Genomic DNA, 27784 nt, shown 5'->3' with positions numbered 1-27784 from the left:
GTTAAAATACCAAAGTTTCCACTTAACTTTATATTTTGGTCCATCTGATGATGAAATATTTGATCTCAATACTTGAGTAACTTTTTCACCAAATACTTGAGTAATTTCTTGGATGGCTACTTTTACTTCAATACAACATTTGGGTACTCTGCAACTTTACTTGACTGGTGTGACGTCACTCACACATCCGGCGTTTCAAATTCCGTGCTGAACGGAATGCAGCGATAAAAAAAATAAATAAAGTAGAGATAGGAGTGCTATTGGATTGTATGGTGCGACGGCCTGCCATACCCTGAACCAAGCGGGACTTAAAAGCGATATTGCAGAGCGCTTTTGTGAAACTAAAGGAAGAGGACGCCAGAGATGAGCATTAAGAAGGCAGGAGGGGCGAGAATTAGACGTGTCTTTCTCCGACGGGGTTCCGACTAAATGCTGGGGTCTCAGCACCGACGAAGAGCCAGGCTTTGGGATTGGATAGCGACCAGATAGCGTAACAGCACCCCCGCCCCCCGTCATCATCTCCTCTGTTGAGAATTGCGTTAAAAAAGGAAAGGCCTGAGCTTTGTCAACATTACGGGATTAATATATTTTTTTATTTTTTGATTTTGTCCCCCCCTCCTTTAGATTAAGAGGAACGGTTGCAGGCTGGTGTATGTGTTTAGAATGGGACACGCTGAAGGTATTTGCATCTTTATTTCTCTGTTTTACCCGCATCTTTCGGCTCGGGATCTAAATCTGTGCTGCCGCTTTGCTCTTCCTCCGGAGCGACAAGCGTGTTTGGCGTGTCTGCGCCGTAGTTAGCCGTCCCCTCGCCTCCTCACGGGCGGGTATCGCTGGTTTCGGACACATTTTTCGCTCCGAAACGCCAGTGATGGAGGTTTAATCACGGCAGACAATTTGATTTAAAGGGGCACAGGCAGCCATATTAGGAGTGCAGCGTTAGCCAACATTAGCATCTCCTTTCATCTTTCCCATGTTTGCCCCGGATTACTGAACAACAGGAGACGCCTAGCTGTGTGTGTCTGAATATTAAAAGGCATTTATTGGTTTCATGTTGTGATTTTCATCTCTATAAACCCCCAACATCTTCATATTTTGATCCATTTGATGCCCGGTAGCTTGATGCTAACATCGCAGGCAGCTAAAGCATCATTCAGTGAAATATGTGTGTTTTTTCTGAGTGCGCAGTCGTTTTGTGATGAAACCAACACATTTATTGCCAGCTGTTATGATTCACTGCATCGTTTGTGAGCGAAATGAATCCCCTGAATTGATGTTGGTGGCTTTTGACCGCTAATCGACACCGTATGGATGTTTACATTATTTACCTTTCGGTTGCTGAGGAGCCTGTGTGTGCGTCCACACGTCAAGTCACATTGAGTGGATCAGTCCATTTCACTTCACACTTTTAAACCTGATTAATCGATCATCACAGATATTAGATGTGTTAAAGCAGCTGCCGTGAGAAAGCTCTTTGTTTTGTTTGTGGAAGCTGGTCTCCATGCGTTGGTGTTGATGGGATTAAATGCACAAAAACAAAAGCCTGCAAAAGCCCCCAATGATCAGTGCATTAAACCTAAAATTAGACTAAATGTTTAAAGTAAAAATGTAATGTTGGTTGACAGGATTAACCATATAATATCTGCAAGTATCTAGCATGCAAGCTTCAAAATTCACCTGCCTTTTTTTAAAATTAGATTTCGGGTTCTTACTAGAAATGATCTGATCTGTTTTTTTCTGGTTAATACCGATTCCTGGTTTTCTTTGAGATCTAGCAATTTCATTTAATCAGAAATTGGTAAAGTACCCAAATATTGTTCACTACTTCAACATAATTTCACTCAAGTGAAAGTAAAAATAAAGAAATTACTCAAAATATTTTGTAAATGCTACTTCATTAGTGAGTTCTTAATCATAAGATTTGATTTAATGGTTGGAATAAATGTCACCAGGCAGACAAAAATGGAAAGTTGTGTATAAATTCTGCTATTTTAAAGACTAAAATGAATACAAATAGATGACATAGCTACAAAAAAGAAATCAAAGCAGAAGTACTACTTTCCAAATAATATTTTTCCAACATTAAGCTTATGAAACCAATACTTATATTAACACTTTAATGTATTTTGGTCAAAATATGCTTGCTCTTTATTTATTTTCCTCAAAATTACCCAAGTAATTGTAATTGAGACTGCATCTAGTGCTACCCACCTCTGCATTTAAGATTAGCTACTCTTTTTTAATCTGTGTTGCAAGGTTTTCCCCAGAAAACTTGCTAAGCCCGGTGGTTGGGGCACTCGGGGCGTCATTCATCTTGTGTTTTTGTTAAAAAATATTTACAATTGACAGGAAATTTGAAAATACCTCTTGATAATTATGTGTTATTAGAAGATTAATATCTGAACAGCAACTATAAAGTCTTAAAAAATGTTAAAAAATTTTAAAAACTTAAATAAATAAGTTTTATTTAAGTTTTTAAATAAACTAATAAGCCTGGTGGCCCACCAGGCTTATAATACACTGGGGGAAACTATGCCTGTTGGGGGAAATTACAGTTAACATAGCAACCCAATAAATAGAAACAAAAGAAAACAGACACAAAAGAGAAAGATGTGCTGCAGTTCTGTGTTTCTTTCCAGCATAAACCCAAACAAATTAGTAGATTGTCCATTTCTAAGGCATGTGTTACAAATGGGGTTTTTCACAATTTGAAACCATTGTTGTTGTTTCCAAGACAACTTTCATATACAAATGGGAGCTGTCTTCAAAAGGACATTTCTAATTAATTAATAACCCTCCAGGGATATGATGTGCATCTGCTTTAATAGCTGATTATTTAAAGTAACTCGCCGTTTACTGTAGGTTAATGTGGTGACCGGACTCCACTTAACGTCCACCATCAGGTCACTCAGAGTCATTTCGGATTTCTCATGTTTTATGAGCCGAAATGAGGATTAAAACCAGAGTGAATGTGAGGAATACTGTATTTTCAGATGTCATAGCATTAAACTTGAGCATTTTAATGACTATTTATCTCCATAATTCATTTGAAGTACAAATTTAAAAAAAGAAACGTATGCAATAGTTTATTTACATGGGGGTAAAAATGGAAGTTGGAGGAGGTGAAATGGTGCAGCGAGTGTAGAAACTGGTGAAGGGCAGAACTTTCAGCCATTAATTTGAATGGAGACAAAAAATAAAATCCTGAAAAATCTACCAAATATCAATCAAGTTTGAAATTTAACAAATTAAAAACATATATATGTACAGCTCTGGAAAAAATGAAGAGCCCACTGCACTGAATCCCATAGAAAACCTCCTGGTTTTTCTATCAAATATTGATTTCTGAACTCTTCCTGAGTTAAAACATTAGTATTGTTGTTTCTAAATCAATATGAACTTGTTTTAGTTGCATTATTTGAGGTCTGAACCCACTGCATCTTTTTCTTTATTTTGACCATTTCTCATTTTCTGTAAATAAATACTAAATATTGGTTGGAATTTCAGAGACATGTTGCTAGTAGTTCATAGAATAAAAGAACAATGTTCATTTTACCCAAACATATACCTATAGAAAGTAAAATCAGAGAAACTGATTATTTTTAAGTGGTATCTTAATTTTTTTTCAGAGCTCTATATGCTGTCATTTTTGCTGTCAGCTTGGTTGATATTTGGCAGATTTTTTTTAGCATTTTATTTTTTGTGCCTTTATTAAAATGAACAGCCAGAAACTTGTCATTTAGTGATCAATTGAGCCACTTGTTATGTACTTTGTTCTAATTTAAAATCTAAGGCATTAATTTACTTTCTGGCTTTCTTTTTTATGTTAACTGGCGTTCAGTGTCTTCGTAGCACCAATCAGGGGTTTTCTTCTGACTCGCATCTTCACTGATTCAGATGTTTTGTCTACAAAACATTAAAAAGAAAATGTGCTGAAAAAATTAAAAAAGGCAAGATTTTTTTCAATTTCATGTCTCAATTTTTCATAAAACTTAAAAGAAGACCGTCTAAGTTGCTGCTGGTTTATTCTTTTAGGAGGAAAACAATAAGACTTAATAATTTTGATGCATTTAAAGGGGCGATTTCATATAAAGTTGATGGTTTTGCGCCTTACATTTACATTATAATGTTATTTCCTCATCAAAAACATACCTGGAGTGTATCTTTCGTGCATGTTTTAGAAATCCTTTAATCTCCATGGCAACCATTCAGCTGTGCAAAACGCCTGGGTGGATCTAGCTCCGCCTTCGAGATACAGCTCATCCTCAGAGCTGCAGTTTCTTAGCTTCAGAGCTTCCGCTTCACTGAGTGACTCCTTCAGACTAGCCAGCAGCAATTAGCAAACATTTGCTAATTGCTGCGCATCTGCTGCGCTCGATGTACAAGTTTCTTCTCATTGTAACGCTGGTAAAAACTTTGTTAAAGGTTTTAATAGAGGAGTGATGTTGTGATGACTTCCGGAAGGCGGAGTTTTACAACGAGCAGGAGTTTTTAAAGAGACAGAGGCCCAATTTACAGGCGTTAAATTACCATATCAAATTTCCTTTAAGTCATATTTGATATATGTAGCCTTTTTATAACTACTGAAGGTGACATAGTTAATTACTTGTGGTATAAAATGACACTTTGTGCCTGGAGAACACATAATACTGCCACTTTAATGAATACGGGAAACAAATCTGAACTGCTCAAGGGGAAACTTTTCTTCTCAGATTTCTGCCAGATAGATTTGTGCATCTCTGGTTCACATCTTTTCCGACTTCACATCCCAGTTGAACATGTTTTGGTTGCAAGTTGGAATACCAGTGGGATTTAGTGACTCTTGTGGCGCTAACTATGTTTAGAAGTACCAGCCAATGCTGATGTGTTCCTCTCCATTTTTTTCATTTATTTTTTTATTTATTTCTACAGCTTAATATTATCACCTGATAACAACTGACAACTGATACAGCACACTGTTTTCATCCAAGAAAAAATAGTTTATTACACATATATAGAATTACTAGAACATTTACAACTTCTGATAGAACAAGCAAAATGCATAAAAACAGACATCCAAATAAAAATGTTAATGTTCCCAGTGATTCAGTTTAGAAGAAAAGTGTTGTGTTACATCCTGCAGTAATTTATGTAATAACTGATCTTGGACTGAGAACGCTGATTGTCCCTGCATTATCCTCACCTTTTGACTCTACAGTCCCACTTACCTCAGCGTTTGTTATCACACATTTATTATTATATTTTTGTATTAACTTAGGTCCGTCATACATTTAAATATTGTTTTAATAAAGGAAAAATTAAGAAATGATCAAAACTCATCAAGTGATATTTTTGAAGAATTGGTCAGTGATTCCACTTCACTTGTTTCTGATCAAATATGTTTAAGGTTGGCTTGTATAATATCATTAATGGCTTTATGACATATTGACCCTAAATCATAGAGTATTATGACATTTATGATAACATAATTGTTGAATAAACATTTTAATTTCTTTGGTAAATAAACGGGAACTTATTGAATGGAAACACTTTTTAACATGAGCATAAAACTTAAGTTTGGATTTGAATTTATTTCATTAGGGACAAATTAATTAATAATTAATTAATGCCAGATTTAAAAACAAAATAAATACAACACACAGCAAATTGCAAGAAATGATTAATAGTGGTACAAATGAATAATTATAAGAAACCAGCCACACCCATAAAACAATTTAAACATTTCTTAATTCAAACATGTTTTGAATCGAGTATCTGAACTCTGATACTTCCTTAATTTCCTTTTGATTAAGATACATTTTCAACTCCTTCTGTTTATGTATAATTTAATGTTGGGAAATTCTCCTGCTGCCATAAAGACTTTTGAGTTAATTTTCTGCAACCTCTTAATGCTGTTAGATAAATTACTGTATCATCTGGATACAGTTTCAAGTTGGCATCTTTGCAGATTTTAGGTAAATACTTGTTATTTACCTAAATATATTGCAGACACTAAATAAGCAAGTTGTTCAGTGAAGTTTGCAACTGGGTTCTGTCAGGCTACGTGCGGCCATATTGGATACTAAACATAGTTTTGTTCGGCAACCATTATCAAAGTCACAATTCCGACTTCTTGTTGTATTTCTAACTAAATCACATTTCTGAGTACAAATGGAGTGCACCACATCACATCAAAGGTCATTTTGTTTAAATTTCTTGCCGTCTTTATCATTGTAACACCTACAGCCACACATTATAGTGAATCATATTTGCGACTGTCATTGCAATCAGCTGCTCAGGATCAATATTTAGTTGGCTGATAGGTTTAAAGTGGTGTTCGTTCTGCATTTCAGTGCTTACAGATTTTAGTGACTAAGAAAGTTCAGAGTGAGAGGTAGTGTCTAAATATTCAATAATAATATCACAAATGCATGTTTTCCTAATAACATCCACTGATTATTTTTTTGCATTTTGTGGCGGTTTTATAGTTTTATCAGTGTAATTTTGCATTTATACACATGAAAACGCTCATTACTTCTTCATCAACGTGAGATAATGTCAGAAAATCCAATAATTATTTGATTCAGTCTTTGAACAGAAACCATTCAATCAAGTATAGTTGGAAATAACTTTCGACGAGTTTAATCTAATGCTTCAAAATCACTTCAACTGTTCCAGTTCTCAGAAAACCAGCGGTAATTCGTTGTCCTCAGGGATAAACTGCTGTTAGGGTCACAAACTAATTACTGTGCATTTCTCTACATTTCATTCATTCCAAGCCAAAAGAATAATGGTACATGTTGGCTTTGCACGTTGTTGTGTGTTCAACTAATTTGATCAAATGTAAACCATTAGAGGTGCAATTCTATCGCCTTTTCATCATCAGTCAGAATATTGAGTTTCAAAGATGTTCCTGTTGGTTTTATCCAACGTTAAACTCATTATTTCTGAATTTTGAGTGCAAATGAAAACCATTATAAAACTTTTTCACCTCCACCATTTGGGGAATAATCTAATATTTTAGATTATATTAATCCAGTAGCTTCTGAATAATTTATTGGATAAATGGCACAATAAATGGTGCGACTAGAGCGGCAGTGATCAGACTTTTACAGGCTGATATTAATAACTGTATCATAAACTGGCATGACCATTTCAATCTTTTCAGTAAAACTTCCTGAAACACCTTGTGAGATTTGCTGTCACCAGTGCTAAAAATATGCTTCCTGTATGGGCAGTGAGCATCTACTGAACAGACCAAATGTATTCTTTCAAAGCAGAATTTTCATATTTCAAAATATATTGTATAATATATTGCACCCAAGCAGTCTTTTCCGACTGGGATTGTGGGACTCCTCCTTCAAAAACATAGAGATTTGAAGAAATTGCTGTGTGCATTAAAGTTTATCTTTCTAGATAACGAGATGTTTGGTAACTTGAAGTAAAATGCGCACAAGAGAATCTCTTCTTTGTCTCTGCAGAATAAGTGGGAGACTTTCAGCTTTGATGCTTTAAACAAGGAGGAAACAGATTCATTTTAATTTGACCTGCTGATCATCATCAGAACCAATCAAGACAAAGCTGGAACATTTCAGTAGCTGCTTGGCTGGTTTAACTGTTTCTCTGCTTTCAGGCCAGAGCTGCACAAAATATTGAATCTCAATTACTGGAATATCAATATGTGCAAAATTAAAATTGCCAAGGACTTACTAGGTGAAATATTTGATCTGATATGATAATATTCCATGATCATGGAATCTCTAAAAAACGGAGAGACTGATGTAATTTGGCATACAGATAAAAATCGGCTTTGATTTGATTGATACAATAATATTTAAGCACACAACTCTTATAATAAAGGGTTTATTTTACCAGATTTATGCTATAGAAAAGATTTCTTTTTCCCTCCAAGTTGAAAAATTTTATAAGATCTGGACCAAATGGACTGCGTATGTAAAACCGGTTGGATCTGACTTCATCTGATTGTTCTTGTGAATTATGTGCTCTGCCCTTTTATGTTCTTGTGGTTTTTATTGCTCGAGGTGGTGCAATCCCCATTATTGTTCAATTCTGTTCATTTTTGTTATCGTTCACAACTAAAATTAGTAACAGTCTGTAAAAGAAAATAGCAGAGCGGCAGTATGGACAAAATCACTTGGGCTCTCTGCTTATATCCTCATATACGATCTTAAATGGGTAAAGCTGTAATTAACGAATGTGATGGAAATCTGTCTTTCTAAATAAAAAAAATAATTAAAAAAAAATAAAAAGGTTTTATTTGTGCATTCCTCTGGAGCCAAAGGGCCACATAAATAGGTACGGCTGTCCCCCTGACCTCAAGTTTGACACACGTGCTCTAAAGGGTCATGCGGCTTTTTGTCATGTGCAGGACTGCAACTAATGGTTATTTTGTTAATTGATTATTCTGACAATTTAAAAAAATGGCACACTTTCCATCTTAACCACTTTATTCTATTTTATACCATATTGAAAAATGCATAACATTGAATTAAATTCCTTTATAAAATAGAAAAATAAACATTTTATTGCCTGCAATGCAATAGCATAACATTCCTTAAATATAAATTGATGATTTGGAGCAAAAATTCATCTGCAGCTAAAAACAATATTTCAAACACCAACATATGAAAAGTTTCATATGAACACTTTCTGCTCGACTAAAAATCCTTAAAATGAGGGGATAACCTATTGACTTTTATTTTTAGTCAACAGATCTTGCCAGATTTTCTTTTCTTTTTCTTTCTTATCTTTTTTCTTTTACAAAATTTGACCAGTAGTTCTAGGGAGAAAATTTGTACAAATATTAAATGTACTTTTTTAAATATATATATTGAATACAATATGCAGCTCTGGAAAACATTAAGAGCCCACAGCACTGAACCCCGTTGAAAACCTCCTGGTTATTCCACCAAATATTGATTTCTGAACTCTTACCAAGTTAAAACATTAGTATTGTTGTTTCTAAATAAATATTAACTTGTTTTCTTTGCATTATTTGAGGTCTGAAAGCACTGAGTCTTTTTTTTTTAACCATTTCATTTTCTGCAAATAAATACTAAATTTTTGCCTGGAATTTCAGAGACATTTTGTCAGTAGTTAATAGAATAAAAAACAAAATTTGTTTTACTCAAACATAGACCTATAGATAGTAAAATCAGGGAAACTGATCATTTTAAGTGATTTCTTAATTTTTTTCAGAGCTGTATGTATGGTTTTTGTAGAGTTTTGGCTTAATTACTGGTCACCTGTGTTGTTTCAGCAAATTGACTTTTAGAGTCTGTATACTCCAGTTAGCAATGAATTGATTACTAAATTAGTTGACGGTTATTTTAATAATTGATTCATTAATCTGATTAATTGCTTCAGCTCTGGTCTTGTGCAGTTTGTAGTTAACAAAACAGAAGAATATGGAATAAAGATCTTTCATTGTGCTTAAAATATTGATGTTTAATGTGTTTTACGATGCATTTAAAGCTCTCTGTGATTTTAGTTGTTTAAGAGACGAATTAGAGCCTTAAAGTTTCCCCGTCTTTGTCTCCAGGTCCAGTCAAAGAAAAAGACAGTTAAGGATGCAGGAGCCCAACAATGGATTTCTCCTTCTCTTTCATGCAAGGGATCATGGGAAATACAATTCAGCAACCCCCTCAGCTCATTGACTCAGCCAACATCAGACAGGACGGCTCCTGCGACACCGGCAGTGACCCGGGTGAGGATAGCGGTCCCTCTTACGATGCTGCCCTGGATGCAGAGTTCTCTTACCCGCCGTCAGCCTCGGAGGACATGCCGCAGGTCCCTAACGGCTACCCCCCGGGTCTGGGCCTGTACGAGCCCCAGGCCAAGTTCTCCATGTACTCACAGTTCCCCAACGGCTCGGCTAATGGCTACGGCGCCATACGGAGCTACGGGGACCACGGCCTCCTGCCGGGGGAGGGAACTGTCCTGAGAGGACCCGGCCTCCATGAGAGACCTCTGTCCCCCGTGTCTCCGCCGCTGTCGGTACATCACCCGCACCTCCACCACCCCCATCTCCATCACCACCACCACACACACCCGTTCCACTCGAACCCGCCCCACATACAGACCCACTCGCACCCGCATAGCCCCCCGCCGCCGCCGCTGCCACTGCCCGCCCAGCACCAGCTGTCCCAGACGCCTCACATCATGAGCCACAACCTGCCGCCGCCGCCCCCCTTACACCTGCCTTCCTCCAGCCCCCCGCCCTCCTTGGTGGACAGCACCCCGTCTTCTCAGCCTGTACTCGCTCCATCCAACACCCCCGGCGGCGTGCTGAAGAAAACCAGCTCTCCAGAGATCAAGCTGAAGATCATAAAGACGTATCAGAACGGAAAGGAGTTGTTTGAGTCTGCGCTGTGTGGGGATCTTCTGCAGGAGCTGCAGGTAACGGGTCAAACTCAGGGTGTATACACAACGCACTGCTCTGTAATTTCACATGTCTCATTCCTAAGGTACATATTAGTCTTTTAGAAAATAAATTTAAACTTCTTTAGGAGGACAACTTGTATAAAAATTACATTTTATAGTTATATTTCTTCCCAGTATAAAACTAATGTACCATAACTCAGTGTTGCCTCTCCCCGACCTCAGACTGGAGGTCTGAGGTCTGAGGTCTGAGGTTATTTTCTTCAAAAGAAAATAAGAATTTGCAGTATAACAATGTGAGGAAAAATGTAATACTTTCAGGTCTCTACAAATATTAAAAGTAACTAAATGAAAACAACAGGCGCAACATTGTCTTAATAACTTTTTGCGGTCCTTTAGAAGGAGTCTCAGAAGAACGAAGCGACTCAAGTGCAGCGCAGACACGAGAGAAAGAAGGAGAAGAGGAAAAAGAGCGCGAGGTTGCAGCTTCAGGCTCAGCAGAGTGTGGAGCGGAGCCAAGAGCAAACCGCGTCCACGGCCCAGACAGAGGAGTCCATCCAGCCGCAGTCAAGAGAACCGCCGCCGAGCGACCCGCCGCCGGCCCAGACGGAGAAAACTCAGAGGACTGTCATCAAAACTGAACCAAAAACACAGAAGGCAAAGAGCAAAGCAGCTTAGCACCTTCAATTCAAGTCTCTGTGGGATCTTAAAACTAGACCAGTAACGACTGAATCTTCATCTTTAGATTCCTAAAGTCCATCATCCGTCGGTGATCCAGGAGACAGGGTTCTGTAAGGAGTTTGTGATCGGAGATCTGGTGTGGTCCAAGGTGGGCACCTATCCCTGGTGGCCCTGCATGGTCTCCTCCGACCCACAGATGAAGGTCCACACTCGCATCAACACCAGAGGTAAGAGCCGTTAAGTACAGCTGCACCGATCTTTAAAAAGCCTCACCTGCCGATTCCAATTTTGGCGGATACTGCTTTTTTTTGTCTTAAATGTTGCTAAATATAACAAGAAAGTGGCTGAGTTATTGACTATTGTTAGCTGCGAACGTGAAGATGTGGCCTGGTGGGCCAGTCTGTCAGTCAAACTTCTCTTATGGGAGAGCAGAAGAGGACAGTAGTTGATTTATTTATTAAAAAAAAATTTTTTTAGACATTTGCAGAGGTAGATAAGATCGATACATTAGATCGGCTTCACATTTAAGTATCAGCCGATATTAGCACACCTCTAATTACAAGAATTTTGACCAAATCTTTCTTGTGACAGTGTGATCTTGTAACTCCTCTTGTTAACAGGACACAGGGAGTATCACGTCCAGTTCTTTGGCAGCGTCGCTGAGCGAGCGTGGATCCACGAGAAGAGGATAGTTACGTACCAGGGGAAGAAGCAGTTCGACGAGCTCCAGGCAGAGACGCTGCGCAAAGCCACAAACCCTGTAGAGAGACAGAAAGTATGTACAGATATTATGTCTAAAAAATGCAGTATTATCTGACATAATAAAAAAGGTTTCAAAGAGGAAGCATTGAAAAAAGACGGGAAACCAGATGTTGGATACTTTTGGTTACAAAGGCATTCTAGGTTTCAGAAATGTAAGTTTAAATGCGTAGTTATTTTAGGGTCTATTCACAGCAGCCATGTTTGGTCCACTTTAATCAAACTGTAGATTATTTGCCTGGAACGTCCGGTTTGTTTGGGGAGGTGGGAATTCTGATGCAGACCAGAAAAGTGAATTCTGGTTGGCCTAAAACCCAGACCTAGGTTTGGACAAAGTGAACTCGAATGCATATGTGAATGCTAATGGGAGACTGCTCAAAAAGCAGGAAGTGAGCTGTAGTGCAGGGCATTCTGGGTAAATACAACCAAAACAAACATGTGTGTCTGGCGCTAGCAGAAAAAAAATATTCGGTCTTTTGAAGAGAAATCCTACAACCGCTAAAATATGACGCTACTCCATGTTTGTTTACATTTCATGAAGAAGGAAGTTGCACTCATGGCTTCTTCTGAGATTCTTCTTTCTTGACAGATTTTTATGTCATTTTTATCAGTAGTTGTTGGTGCAGCGCCACCACAGGCGAGGGAGTGAGCAGGTTTTTTAATTAGTTTGGATCGTTTGATAAAGTGGAGTCTAAAGAGAACCACACCAGCTGAAAATGTAACAAATGTTGCGATTTTGGTCCAAAATCAAATGTAGTCTACCAAACTATCAGGTGTGAAAACAACCTTAATGTTTGTAAACATCAGAATTTTAAGAAGAAGAAAAAAATCTGTTATTTTTTATCATTTAACAAATACTTTTAGTAATTCTAATTAACCTAAAACAGCAAATGTTTACCTTCATTTATGGTCAGACAGTGGAAAAAGTATGTTAATATCCAGTTAATACTGGTTTCGGACAGCTCTAACATGCTAAATGTTAATATGTTTACATTGTTGCTTTGCCCAATGTACCTGTTTTACTGAGCAGAGGGGAGTTGATATGGGTGATAAAATACTTTGTGTGTCAGCTTCTGTCCTCTTTTGGTATTTCTTTACAATTAGTTTCATATCGCAGGTAGCTGCATCATATTTGTATAGAAAATTAAAGGGAACCAAAATTCACAGTTTGCACATTTTTTATACTTCCACTTGAGTCTCTACTGCTTCTAAAAACAGCCCAAGTCTTAAAATCCCACCCAGCTGTTTTTGCCAATGAGTTTATGTTTTCTGGTGCCTGGAAAATTAGTCATTTCAAAAACCTCCCGATTGTTGATTCACACTGCGCCGTCACCTAGCAACCCATGCAGAGCTCCAATGCGTTTGGCCAGCTGGTTTTACTGCTATGTGGGTGGTACAATGGCTGCTGGAAAAACAAGTGTTTTGTTTTTGACTTACCGTCCAGAAACCACTTGCTGCATTCTAGTTGGTTATTCAGGATTCTCCACTTCTGCTTTTCAAAGATGTACGGTTGTATAATTGCCGATTAGTATGCAGCCATTTTATGTGTCAAATCAAATCAAATTTTATTTGTAGATCACTTTGAACTTTAAAATAGTTCAAGTGATCTAGAGCTAGACTTAAAGGAACTCAGTGTTTCAGCTGTTTTGCAGCTTTCTAGAGGTTTGCTCCAGTTAGGGGGCGTGACATATTTGGATTTAAAGTGACATTAGATCCTAAAACAGCTCATTCTGAAACTGAACAGACTAAAATCTCATAATCTCTGAATGATTTTATGCAAAAAATATAATGAGCATGTTTTGTGTAGCCGATAGACTAATCCTGTTAAAAGAAGCATAATAGATCACTTTTAAAGTTATACATTTTCAGTAAATAATGATTATTATTCAAAAAATCCTTCATGTTTTATCTTTCTGCAGCTTTTGAAGCCCATCCCTCAGAGGGAGCGGACTCAGTGGGAAGTAGGCGTCGGCCATGCTGAGGACGCCTTTCTCATGACGCGCCAGGAACGGATCGACAACTACACCTTTATCTACGTCGACCCGGACCCCGAAGATGCGCCGCCTACCAAGAAACCCAGCCTCCGTGCTGAAAAACGGAGCCGACGCTCCAGCGGCTCGGCCGGAAAGAAGGAGGATGCCGGCGTGAAGTCGCCCGACAGAGAGCAGCCGCCGCGGAGGCAGCTGCCGCGCCGGCAGTGCAGCATTTCCAACACGGAGGACAGCTCGAACTCGCAGCCCGCCGAGGAAGAGAAGAACCAGAAGGGAGAACAGCAGAAGAAGAGTTCACCGCTGCAGAACGCCGGCTCTAATGCAAAGCAGGATTCGCCGCCGCCGGTGGTCAGGCCGTGGAAAACGGCAGCGGCGAGGAAACTGCTGCCTCTCTCCATCACCATGAAGAGGCTGAATGTGGAGATCACCAAGTGCGACTGGCCTCTCCTGCAGAAAAACATCACGCAGTCCCCAAAGAAGGACAGAGAAGAAGAGAAGAAGGAGAGGGTGGAGAGAGAGGCCCGGCAGCCCGACCTGGGGTACTGCTCGCCTGACGTAGGTCTAACCAGATGCAGATGGATGGAAGGACGGTGGCGCCGTCCTGTGAGGTCTGATCTGAGTGTTTCCTTCAGCAGGACAGCAGAGCCAAACCTGAGCCCAGTCCAGAGGAGGAGGAAGAAGATGGCGACGAAGGTGAGGAAGAGAGCGACGAGAGAAGAGGCTCTCCGGCCAGCAGGAGGAGCGAGTCAGCGAATCGACAAAACTCTTCCCCTGGATCGCCCAGCAGCAGTCCGCAAGGCGAGGAAATGAATCAGAGCATCAGCTGTGTTTGTTAGCTCTCCTGTAAAAAGCCTGAAAAGAAATCAGTTTTTTAATAAAGCAGCAAGACGTCACTGAGCCTGTCACAGTAACAAATGTTGCTGGATGATAAATTGTCCCAGAAGTTATTGTGATAAACCATAATATTGTTGTGTAGAGACCAAGTAGCATAATAATTTAGAAACACAAAGATCAATAAACTTTAAATTCTAACAAACATTTAACACTGGAGCTGGAAGACATTTTAAATATCGAAAATAAATCAACAAAACAACGGAAAGAACAAATAAAATTAATTCTGAAGTCTCTGGTCACTTCAGAATTTGAGACCAATTCACCAGACTGAGGACTTTTATCATCCAGCTTTTGGCAGAAAAAGAGAAAAACCAAAACAAATAATGCAAATGTAAATTATTGAGCTTGCTTTGATTTATCATGTGATTAATTTATTTATTGCTTATCACGACAGGTCTAAATGTCACACTGAATAAATTCCCATCTTTAATTTTACTACCGTTATGCACTGGGAGGAAACAATCAAAAGTATTGGTGCCTCTAACAACCACTTCAAAATAAACGTAACCACAGGATATTGGCTTGGTGGCAGTTTGGTATAATACACTGTGGGAAACCCTGAATATTACACAATAAAGCTGTACGAAATAATACTAAATTCACAATATTTCAAAATAAAGCTATAATAATATGTGGAGAAAGTCATATTATTAGCAGAATGAATCCCTAATAATATGGAAATACTCATATTAGTAGAATGAACATCTTTGCAAAAATCAAGCTACTTTACTGCATATTGCATGTTTATCTTCTTGTTTTATGCCACAGAGTAAAACAAGTAGAAAACCTATTGTAACAGGTTTTTGAAAACCTGTGGAGGGATAGACTTTTTTTTAAATTTAACTTTTATTTGACCAGTTGAGTTAAGAACAAATTCTAATTTACAATAATGACCTGGCTGAAAAGAAGTGACATTTTAGAGCAATGTTTCTCAACCCTTTTGTGGGCCAGCGCCCCCCTGTCCATTATCCAGGTCCATTATCCGCCCCATCAAAGAAATTGTAGTCTACTTTGCACTGAATATTATTTTCTTATTAACATTACTGTCACTATTGTTGATGTTTTGATTTTTAAGCTTATTTTTGTATCTATCATAAAAATATTTGCCCAGAGAACAAAACAGCCACGTGAATAGAAATTATTTTTACAGGCGTCTACAAAAATCCAATGAATGGATATTCAAGTTAAACTCAACAGGCCTAACAGCAGCCAATCAGAGAGGAAAAATATTCTTGTTCTGTGCAACTTTCTGATGTTAGTTGCTAAATCTTGCACAAAGTGACCAGATAAAAGATGTAGAACAACGCCAGTTTAAACTTTAAACTATTTGCAAAAAAAAAAACAGTGCTCTGCAAAATTAAAACATGGATAGATCTGCAACTATATCAATCATAACTCTTCTTCTCTTCAGTGTTTCTGTGAGTTTCTGGTGGTGCAACTCTGTGCTGCCTTCAAGAGAAGGGGACATATCTATAAAATTTCACCCACATGGCATTTACTGTGCAAACCAAACCTTTCAGTGGAAAAACTAAAGTTCCAGATCCTTTTAATGTCATACAAATATGGGATAGAAAAATGGATTATATCTTTATATAGATCTGTCTATTGATTTATAGATTAATAGTTTTACAGAAATTACAAAGAACAAAGCTGGTTCTTAATCAAATCCTAATGAGTCAAATTGAAAGTGTCATGGAATCATCAGCCTCATGACATTAACACTGACATGAAAAGTAATATTGATAAAATAAGTATATCAAATCCAATTAAAAACATAAATATGTGATAAGTTCTTTACTGTCTATAAGGTAGACATTTCTTTTCTTTTTGGTACTAGATGTGGTCTCAACTAACTCATGGCACTTCAACAATATTATCTTACCTTTTATCTGAAAACAGTGTCTGTTCTTGCCATACAGGCCGCTGTACTAATTATTGCTCAAAAGGTTTTGCCATACAAGTTTATTCCTCTTTATGTAATTTAGTTTCTTAGTTTATTCTTGCATTTTGTTATTCATTCATTTCCATTTGGTTTTCTTTGATTAGTATTATCCATCCTCTCTTGCTTTATTGTTATGTTCTCTTTAGTTTCTTTCTCTTTATTTTTATTTTATTGTTTATTGACGCTCAACACCACCAGTAATCTTCACTCATCGTGCTATTCACCTGCTGCGCCGCCTAATCATCATGTGTTTCACATTATGTGTTGATTTGCCTTTCATTTTGATTTTTCACTGCTCAGTATCGGATTCTCTGTTTTTATGCCCTGATTCACATCTAGTTTGTTTCTACGTCCCGGTTCTCCGGTTTCTGAGTTTTCCACAATGTGCGCGTATTAAATGAGCGCTGTCTATCGTGGTATCACCCATGGAAGGATTTTTTATTATTATTATTTAAATGGATTCATTTTTCAGAGGGATACACAGTGAGGGTATCGTGATTTTAGTCATTACATGTTTATAAGAGCGATATTCTGTTGTCCTTCCATGGAAGCGGGAAATAAAACACTTTTTTTTAAATATAAGTTGCTGCTTTGACATGATCACAGCACTGCCAAAACATATGTACAAAACCCCTCAATAAAACATAAAATATTTGAAATTAGACAAGTGAATCACAGCAACGTCATCAGCCGGTGAACGCTGAACTGATGCGGTGAAGCTGCGCCAAGAAGCTAACAAACACTGAAGAGAAGAAGAGCTACCATCGATACAGTCGTAGCCAAGCATGTTTTAATGTTACACAATACAATTTTAGCAAGTTGCTCAAAGTCTGGAATGGTTTTGTTGTGCATTTAAGAAGTAAAGTTTACTTTCGAGCAAACGCCCCCCTTTTGTAAACATTTCCGCTAGCGCCCCCTGCCGTCCTCTGAACGCGGTACCGCCCCCGTTGAGAAACGCTATTTTAGAGGAATAAAGCAAAAAGTAATAATTAAACCTCGCTCTCTCATTGTGCTCCAACCTTATTAAATGTTACAGACGATTAATTAAAGGTGAAAGGTTTGTACAAGGTGCTGATAGAAGCTGTACCAGTGGGTGTAGCACTAGTGATTGTATTTTTTAATTAAATGCTAATTTGGGATATTTTTCTCCACTTAAAAGATTAACTCAAATTAAAGGTTGGACTTTTCTGCATTTCTTTAGGTAGAAAAGTTAGTTTTAGGGCTTTCTGCTCATCTTTACCAGCAGTGCCAAAATAAACAGGATTTTTTCCCTTACATTTGTTCTCTGTGTGATACAAAGTGCAGGTTGCTTACTATTTATTTATTTTCGCTTTCAGGCTCTCAGGAGAGGAAGCCTCAGCGGCGGTCAGTCCGGAGCAGATCTGAGTCAGAGAGAGGCACCGATCCCATCCCGAAGAAGAAAACCAAAAAAGAACAGGTATGAGTCTACCTCCGCTCACCTGCAGGGAAAATGCTGGAGATCTGGCTTCTCTCTCGTTATTTTACGCAGCACGATAAAACTGAAATAAATCATGAGCTCAGATTTCCACCACAGTGAACGTTTCAGATTAAATTGCTGCAGATTAGGGCTGGATGAAGTAAAAATTAAATCCTGGATTTTATTTTTATGATTGATTCAGATTTTCATTTTTTTTTTATTATTATTTTTATTTCTTTATTTTCTTCCTTTCTTATTTTTCTAAAAGAGACATAACTCCTGAAAATGTTTTTAAAAAGTGGCTTTTATTTCATTCATGAGATTTTGTTTTGTTTAATTACAAGAATAATACCATACAATTAGCAGAAAAAAAGCAATTTTACCACAAAAAATTTGTTTTAATGAGAAAAAATATTTAATAAAGTTATCAGGATCTGATGTGACCCGCTCAGTTTATTATTTATTACATTTGATATTTATTATGATTATTTCAAGGTTCTGCTACTGATGATGATTTGATGCCAGTGTGTTTATAAGTATTTTTTTATCTATTATTTTTATTTTATTTTATATAATTTTTTGTGTAAGAATTGTAAAACTATTATAAAATTAAAATTTTATTGTGGTAAAGTTATGAATTTATTATTGTAATAAATAAAAAAATCATAGCCTGGCCTTAATATTTTTTGTCATGTTGTTTCCTTGAATTTAAAGTTTATATAAACAGAATCTTGTGAAACAAGATGGCGGCCTGGGACACGCTGACATCACTCTGAACTATGGAAACCCGAGGAGTGGATCGGTGGAAAGATTTTCCAAAAATTAAAAATTCTACCCTGTTAATCAAAACAGTCAATTTAAGTTAAACAAATTGGAAAACACAGAGTTTATTAAAGTGTGAAATTTGTGTTTCTCAGGCTGAAATGGCTCCAGAAACCACGCTGAAGACGGGATCACAGAAAGGTATAAAATACTCAACACCTCCTCAAACCCAGCAACTATAAACTCCTTCATAACTTACTTGAAATCCATGCCATCCTCCCGAAGGAGCCAGTGAGATCTCAGATGCGTGCAAACCGCTGAAGAAGAGAAGCAGAGCGTCAACAGACGTCGAAATGGCTTCGTCTCAGTACAGAGATACGTCTGATTCTGACTCCAGGGGTCTCAACGACCCACAGGTGGGCTTCAAATGAAACAACACACACAAAAATGAGAAGACACTGATGTAATAAAAGAAATAGCACATCCTGTCATTCCTGTATCATAAAAGACACAGAACCGACCGCATTCACATCAACATATAGCAGTATTTCTTAAAACTTGTTCAGACTGAGAATCACGTAACCCATTTAACAAAGACTCACGGACAACCTAGCTTGAAATCAACATCTTAATATATACAACCTGAAATTAAAATATTGGTCTCTTAACTAATGAGAAGGGTGGTGCTGTTTACATTTAAGGTGTTTTGAGTTATATACAGATTCAGTGTGTGGACTCTAAGCTTCCCAATTATGTCAAACATATGGAAATAAAAGAAGAAGTTGTTCTTTACTACAAATGTTGTGCACATTAACATCATTTTAGGGCTATTTGTAATTAAGAAGCGTAATAAAAGAAAAATAGACTTGAGTGGCTTTGGCAGAAACAAAAATCCTCTTCTGCACCATTAAACATAAAAATTATCCACCCATTTCTATCCATCGTATTTATTTGCTGATTCAAATCCTTTTAAATAAAAAAATAATTTTGTTTACCTGTGCTCAGAGCATTATAAGCAGGCAAAGTCCTAAAAACTAAAACACAACTCTCACTATTGGTACGTGTTGAACTTTGAGCTAACGCCACGGTACATGCAGTACCTCGCGGGCCACTAGGGGGCGGCCACAAACCACAGTTTGAGAAAGATCGACCCCAAATCATTTGAGGCGACGTGACGGACGTCCGAAGTGAGGGACGGGAGTACTATACTGAACAAAGTTTTCCCAAGTTGTTTTGCCACTTTATTCATGGCTTCTACTCGTTCGAGTCAAGGTAATTTGTCTGTGAACGTAACATGCCTGATTGGGGCTCATAGACGGCGGTATTTACAAAAGTTGGAAATAGCTAGCTTAGAAACCCACCCGAACCTCCTTCCTGTCACGTGTTGATCAAATTTCCGACTGTGCCTGAATTCACACCACACGATTTATATCACTATATCATAAACAGTGTTTACTTTTACACCGGAGTAGCATTAAAAACGCACAAAAGACGAGATGCTAGCCAGTTTTTTTTTTGTTTTTTTTTGCATACAATACATGCTAGGCTACATGACGATGCGGCATTGTTTCCATGGTTACGGTTAGACGCGTACCTTCTCCATAATGCGATATTTGTTATCTTTCTAATCATACAGCGCCCTATGACAATTTCTTAAGTGAAATCAACTTAATAAAAGCGATATTAGGTAACAGACATCTGTTTTTAGACTGGCTTTAAAGGAGCGCATTGATTGTTTTGATGTCCGTCATGGCGGAGCGGAAGCAGTTCTGGATAGCGGGACGTCACGTGCAAAGGGTCGATAGAGATGAATGCTTTATTGTCGAGAAGCTTTTTAAGATAAATTTAAACTGGTAAAGCTTTTCTAAGCACAGATTAAAGTAATCTCATCCCTAATAATTCTCCAGGGATTATTTGGGAAGAGCCTGGACAGTCCAGCAGCGGCAGACGCTGACGCTTCTGACACTCAGTCTGTGGACTCCGGTTTGTCCCGTCAAGACAGCGGAACCGGACAGAGAGACACGGTGTGCCAGGTAAGGCGGGTCTCTGCTGGATTACAAGTTTTCAAACCGAAAATATTCACATCTTTTATTTATTTTTTATTATCTGTATTGATTCACAAGGAAGCAAGTTTTACAAAACATAACCTCACAATATCATAATGCCAATTATAATATTTAAGAAGAAAAGAAAAATAGACCAGTCCATTCTAATAAATAAAACACCTTTTGCAAGTCTGTTTCTCAGAAAAAGATAACACTGTTTGAAATGCAACATATAATAATGTTGCATTACTCTATGCAAATATTGGTACCATTAAATACCAATATTTAATGTAATTTTCTTTAACTTTAAATAAATGGTAAGAAATACAAACAAATTAATAAAAATACACAAACTAAAGACATATTCAATCATAATAAATGAAACCAAATCTCCTGAGCCTCACATAGTCTAATTATGTCAACATAAATTAAATTGTTTGATCTTGTTCTTGATTGTCAACTAATTTAATAATCAATTAATTAAGTGGAGTATACATACTCTGAAAAAGGCTATTTGATGACAGAACAACACACTTAAAGCAGTAATTAAGCCAAAACTATACAAAAAAGTAGAAATTTTACGTTTAAGATGAAAAATTAAAACATTTTTGTTATTTTCTACACGTTACTCTTTTAGTAGTGTAGTGCTAGCTTCACCTGGTTCAAATTCTGTAAGAAAAAAAACTCCTATTACGTACCTTTCCCTATCCAATTATTAATCACTTAATCCAAAAAATAATCAACAGATCAGCCCTGTGCTGTATTGATGTCGAGCAGAAAGGGTTAAGCTTTTCACGTTGTTAGAAGTTTTGGTTTTTTTTCATAGCAGAGGCATTGTTTGCTACAAATGATCAAGTATTCACTAAAGAAATGCTATGTTATTATATTTTAGGTAATAAAATGTTTATTTTGTCATTCAAAAAGGAATTAAATTACTTGCTTATATACTTATTTTATGTATCAGAAATACATTAAATGGTTAAATGAAAAATATGCAGAATTTACCTTTTTTAAAATCAGATTAATTAATAATTGTTGTTCTTTATGTATCTCAAAAAGAACAATCATATCATATAATATGCAGGAGTTAGTCATAAATGCAAGTTTTCATTTGTAGTCCCTCAAGCTACGATCAATATAAATACAATATATTACAATGTAATACAGACAACTTAACAAGCTTCTTCCAAATCATCAGAATAGTTCATTACAAATATATTCATTAGTTTCAGCCCAGTTACACAAATATTTCTAAAGACCTGCAGCTTTAACTGTGGCAAAAGCTTGTTCTGCAAAGTGTTTTATCTTAGATTTTTTTTAGTGTTACACTATTTTGTGTTAGATTAAAAGACAATGTCCCGGCAAAGTACTGAGTACTTTTGCAAGGCCCTGAGTCATTAGATGATGTGTGCGTTCTTTAGATCTGCGAGGCATACGGGGAGGGTTTGGTCGTGTGTGAAGGTGATTGCAGCAGACAGTTCCACCTGGAGTGTCTCGGCCTGTCGTCTCCCCCGGAGGGCCGATTCACCTGCACTGAATGTAGAAATGGTGAGAGCAAAGACAGTTTCCCCCTAAATGTCCTGAGCTGAGTTCGTTTCTTTTGTTATGACTTTCTGCTGTTTTATTTTTCTCTCTTTTAGGCAATCATCCTTGTTTTAGCTGTAAATCAGTTGATCCGGAGGTGACTCGTTGTTCCATGTCTGGATGCGGATGCTTCTACCACGAGGACTGTGTCCGGAAGCTGCCGGGCGCCACCAGCGGTTCTGGTGGAGGGTTCTGCTGCCCGCAGCACAGCTGCTCCACTTGCTGTCTAGAGCGAGACCTGCAGCGAGCCAGCAAAGGTGAAGCAGGTTCTGCTTCATTTGTTTTCTGTTTTAAAGGTGACCCATTATGCTTCTTTGAATGGGTTGGAATAAATCTATGGTCTGTACAAAACATGTAAAAAAAAAAATATTTTTGCACAAAATCATTCTTAGATAATGAGATTTTAGTCTGCTCAATTCTGCCTATTTTGAGCTCTGTTAAGGTCTCTTGTCACTTTAAATCCAAATAAATTGCTGCTGGCCATGCCCCCTAACTCAGCGTTTACTCTCACACATGAAAACAACCGTGCATCTTTGAAAAGTATTTGTAGCACCTCCTGCACAACCAGCAAGAATGCAGCAAGTGGCTTCTGGACAGTAATTCAACAACAAAACACTTGTCTCTTCCAGTAGCCATTGTACAGGCCATACAACGGTAAAACCAGCTGACCAAACATGCCAAAGCTCTGACTGGGTTGCTAGGTAACTTGTTTGTGTTTGTCTGGGGTTGCTAATTTTTCAGACACCAAAAAATCTTTAGCTTATTGACAAAAAATGGCTGAGTGTTTTTTTGAAGTGCTTGGGTTGTGTTTAAGAAGCAGTAGAGACAAAAATGGAAGTTTAAAGTAAAATATGAATATTGCATAATTGGTATCCTTTAAGTTCCACTTTGAGTCTGGTTACTGGAACTTTGCATTTACAAAGTGGGGAAAAGGTTGATTTGCTTTAGAAAAAGTTTATAAACAAATGAAATTACAAGGTAATTTAATTAAAAGGCAAAATCAATTTACTGGTGAATTGGTACAATATTGGAAATAATTTGCTATAGAAAGAAATAAGAGTCTCTTAAAAATAGTTTTGTTTGGAGCAGATAAACTTAGAGACACATCTCGAATTTTTAGTGATTCAGAACATCCAGTTTGCTGGTTTAAATGAGGTGTACCTGGAAGACCATCGGGGACAGCGCTATTGCTATGTTCCTGGAAATGGATGATGATGATGCGTCATCATGCTGCAAATAAACCAAATGAAAAAAGGAAGAAATGGCCTTCATCTCACCCAAGGGGAGACCATCATCCTGTGACATTGCTGGTGCTATTTCTCTCTGACAATAGCTACAGTAAAGCTTGTATTCAAGCTACTTTGAAAAACAGATGGACAGTCTGTTTATTCAGACAGCTAGAAGGAAATGTATCAGAAACAGGTAGTGGCAGCATCATGCTGGATGCTTTTCTTCAGCAGGGACAAGAAAGACGATCAGAGGAAATGTAAAGATGGGCGGCTTTGTTTATTTAATGCTTATTTATTTTATACACAATCCTAGAAATCACTCTTAGCTCTTTTGGTTATTTGTTTAATTTTCAGTTTATTTTTAGCTGTAATTGGATCCAAAAAATAATTTAAATAACTGGATACCCAGAACAACAACAAAATAAAGATAAATATGTCTACTGAAATTAGATGGCCACGCATTCATTTATATATGCACAATTTATTAAATTGAAATAGTCATCAAAATGACAATTTATGCAATATTTTAATCTCGAAGAACTATTTTATTATATACTTAGTGCTGTTTTGCGCACAACAGCATAAAATAATAAGTTATTGAAAGCAAGCAAGGGGCGCTAACTCCCCTTGCTTGGGTAAGCGTAAAAGCGAGAGGAAAAACTTACAGCTCTATTTTTTTCATAATGGTTTTTGTGTGCCACTCACTTCCTAATGCTGCCCTGGGCAGCTGCCCATATTGCCCACATCAAAAAGGAGATTTTCAGTTACATTTCATTTGAATTCGGAAGGCAGCAGCATTTGTTGAGGCATTGACAAACAGAAAAACGTGACAATTTTTCAGATTTAAAATGTCTAATGAGCTCTCTACCAATGAAGAGACTGTAAATATAAATTTTTCTGTCATTTTTTTAATGCAACTCGAGTTGCTGTGCTGTGATTTGGCTTTAAAATCTTATTTGATAAACTCCTTCAAAGTTTATCAAACTTTGAAGGAGTCTTCAAAGCATGCAGTAGCTATTCCTGTCACTTCAATTACAGTTTAAGTCCACAAAGGAATATGACCTACCTTCTTTTCTAGTTTATTTAAAGGCGACCTATTACACAAAATGCACCTTTTGTATGTTTCTTCTTATTCCCATTTGTGTCTTAGTGCTTCAAAAAACAGCTCAAGCAGTTAGAAAAACAAACATAAAACACCCAGCCGTTTCTGGCAACCAGTTAATGTTTTGTAGTATCTGGAAAATGAGCCGTTTCAAAAACTTCCTACTTGTTAAGTCACCTTTGATGAGCACTGCGCCGTTACCTAGCAACCCCAGCTGAGCTCCAGCACATTTGATCAGCTGGCCTTACATCTGTATGTACTGTACAATAGCTGCTGGAAAAGACAAGTGTTTTATTGCTGACTTACCATCCAGAACCACTTGCTGCATTCTTATTGGTTGTACAGGAGGCTCCACTTCTGCTTTTCAAACATGTACATTTGTATAATTGCTTATCTATTTGTAGCTATTTTCCCGTGCGAATGCAAGCACATTTCGCTCTTAGTCCTATCCTAACCTATTCAAGGAAGTGTAATAGGTCACCTTTAAAATAAAGTCAACATTGAAGGAAAGTTTTCTACTCTGTACCTAACCTGTGATGATAAAGGTATGGTTCGTTTTGCAGGCCGTCTGATTCGTTGTATCCGCTGCCCGTTGGCTTATCACCCCAGCGACGGCTGCCTGGCCGCCGGCAGCGTCATCCTCACCCATCACATCATGATCTGCAGCAACCACGGCAGCGCCAAGAAGAACGGCCTCCTCTCGTCCCCCGTCAACGTCGGCTGGTGCTTTCTGTGTGCCAGAGGTAAGCCTTCACCACTGGACGTTCCGCCATCTTGACTTCATCACTGCTTAGTGTTTTGGCTTCAGCCCAGAGTTAGCCTCTCATGGGTTAAAAGTTACATTTGATATTTTAATGTGTAGATATTTTGATTTGTGTTTCATGTCTAGGGATTTTGTTCATGAAAACTTGTGCTGTGTTTGTTTTTTCCATCGTAATATTAATAACCCCAGGCTTTCACACTGCACTCCACTTGAATTAGGCAGTAAACAGGTTTTCCAATCAGCCAATTAGGCCCAACACTTAGTGCTGAGTTGAGTGCACTGTTTGGCCTCTTTTACATCGGGACAAACGTTTTTTGTTTACTACTTCTGAGTGTGTGTGAGGCTGTGCTTGTGTGTGTGTGTGTGTGTGTTTCTTTCTGTGTGAAATTTGGGTAATTTTCGAGTTTGACTGCGGCTCACCCCCCGTCTCTTCCTGTGTGTCTTGTGTAGGGCTGTTAGTGCAAGACCTTACTGACACCATATTAAGTTCATATGCCTATAAGTCCCACTACCTTCTGACTGAGTCAAATCGTGCTGAGTTGAAATTACCTATGATTCCCTCTCCTTCGTCAGCTACCAAAAAGAATGTTGGGAAAGGTAACTGAACAGTTTTTCTCTTTCTCCTTGTCCCCCCCTCCTCCCTTGGTCCGTGTTTGTGTTGTGCCTGCTCCCGTTCTGATTCAGTTTCCCCCTTTTTGCATACGTCTTTCATTTCAAAGCCTTCAGGTGCAGAGTTAATTAACTGATTACACATGCAGTTCATTTCTATGCAGAGTGACGCAAAGGAGCCTCAGCCCAGTTCCAGATAAAAGCAGGCCTCATGCAAGAATAGTTTTTTTTTTGTTTGTTTTTTGGTTGTGCCTGAATGTGAGGTTTAGCAGACAATGATGATTTATAGCAGGTTATTCTACAAACACGACATGAGCTAAATGTAGCAGGATCAGTTCAATTCTGGTGAGTATGGAGGAGGATTAGGGCTACTGTGGGAAAATAAATCTCATTTTAATATCAGAAGTGAGTTTAAAAAAATAATAATCTGGCTTTTTTTTCTCATAATTTAATAATGAGGGTCCTTCTGAAAATATGATATCATTGAGTTTATGGGGTAGGAGTTTATAAGTTTCTTACTTCTTCGTACTCCTATTTGAGTATGTTAAGATAATTGTGGTACAAAAATATATTTTTGCATTCCTTTTTTAGGTGTGTGATTTTATACTTCTATAATGTACAAAATAAAATAAATACAAATAAATAATAATAATTTGGACTTTTCTCTCAGAATTCAGTTTTTTCTTTTTTTTGAGAATTCTGACTTCTCTGGGAAGTTTAATTCATTTCGTATTATTTAGGAGTTTTAGAGTAAACGGCTGAATACAAAAGCAGGCCGCACTTTACAGATTTTCATTGTAAATTTTCTACCAGAATTTTCTACAGTAAATCTTATTAAAATACATCTGAAATCTGGCTGTAATAATTCGTCTGAATATTGACTGAACTCTGATCCAGAACCGCATAGCATTCTGGGAGATGTAGTGAGAGGAAAGACTTTAGCAGCTCAAACCCTCATGGAGAGTTTAGTAAGGTTGGTGGCATCAACTAAGTCACTCATTATTTGGTTACCTAGCAACTCATTCACTCTTTGGTTACCTAGCAACAACCTGTTGAGTAACTTGTGCAGCAACAGTTCCAGGTTTTGCCACTGTGCCTCATATCTGCTTAATAATAAACAACATAGTGAAAACTGGATAAAACAAGAAAGGTCACATCACTGGGTTGGGAGTATTTTAAATATATTTAAAACAAAAGAAACTAATCAATAATTATCAGTATTGACTGATGAGAAACACTTATCGTAAAACTTTTAGCCACATCATCCAGCCCTAACGCAAAGTTAAATTCATTTGGTTTAGTTTAGGTGAGAGGACATTAGGATTAATGTAATTTTTGTAATTAACAGATGCTAAATTATAATAGCAAGCTATTATAATTTATGAGAAACTCCTGACAGGCGTATTTTTGCGAAGGAGACTCGTTCTTGCATGGGGCCCGTTCTGAGGATCAATCAATCAATCTGGGTACATACAGCACCTTAAAAAAAGAAAACTTAAATATGACGATGGAGTTTTGCTACTGCGGAAACCCAGCTAGCCATTAAACTTGAAGCAGCTCTGTGTATATTCCCCTCTGCAGGATGTTCTGGGTTAATTAATTCTG

The 27784-nt window shown here is 37.6% G+C and overlaps 1 protein-coding gene across 4 annotated transcripts in view; it reads left to right on the top strand.

Annotated features, from left to right (window-relative positions):
* Positions 1–301: 301 nt before the first annotated feature.
* The window catches only part of nsd3 (nuclear receptor binding SET domain protein 3), a 40548-nt gene continuing 13065 nt past the window's right edge, over positions 302–27784 (top strand). Inside the window, exons 1-15 of one of the 4 annotated variants that reach the window (XM_028033852.1) lie at positions 302–679; positions 9542–10398; positions 10783–11037; positions 11126–11288; positions 11682–11836; positions 13740–14366; positions 14447–14609; positions 17985–18085; positions 19003–19048; positions 19133–19263; positions 20755–20880; positions 22314–22440; positions 22533–22733; positions 25371–25550; positions 26021–26167. In XM_028033852.1, the coding sequence (XP_027889653.1) occupies positions 9586–10398; positions 10783–11037; positions 11126–11288; positions 11682–11836; positions 13740–14366; positions 14447–14609; positions 17985–18085; positions 19003–19048; positions 19133–19263; positions 20755–20880; positions 22314–22440; positions 22533–22733; positions 25371–25550; positions 26021–26167 (3235 nt within the window). In that variant the 5' untranslated portion in view covers positions 302–679; positions 9542–9585. Of the gene's footprint in view, positions 680–9541; positions 10399–10779; positions 11038–11125; positions 11289–11681; positions 11837–13739; positions 14367–14446; positions 14610–17984; positions 18086–19002; positions 19049–19132; positions 19264–20754; positions 20881–22313; positions 22441–22532; positions 22734–25370; positions 25551–26020; positions 26168–27784 lie in introns of all 4 variants that reach the window. The other 3 variants (XM_028033851.1, XM_028033853.1, XM_028033854.1) reach the window with 3 other exon arrangements.

Source organism: Xiphophorus couchianus, chromosome 12, assembly GCF_001444195.1.
Source record: "Xiphophorus couchianus chromosome 12, X_couchianus-1.0, whole genome shotgun sequence".
Lineage (NCBI taxonomy): Eukaryota > Metazoa > Chordata > Actinopteri > Cyprinodontiformes > Poeciliidae > Xiphophorus > Xiphophorus couchianus.
Note: the sequence above shows the minus strand (reverse complement) of the source record. Positions and strands in the feature narration are given on the sequence as shown.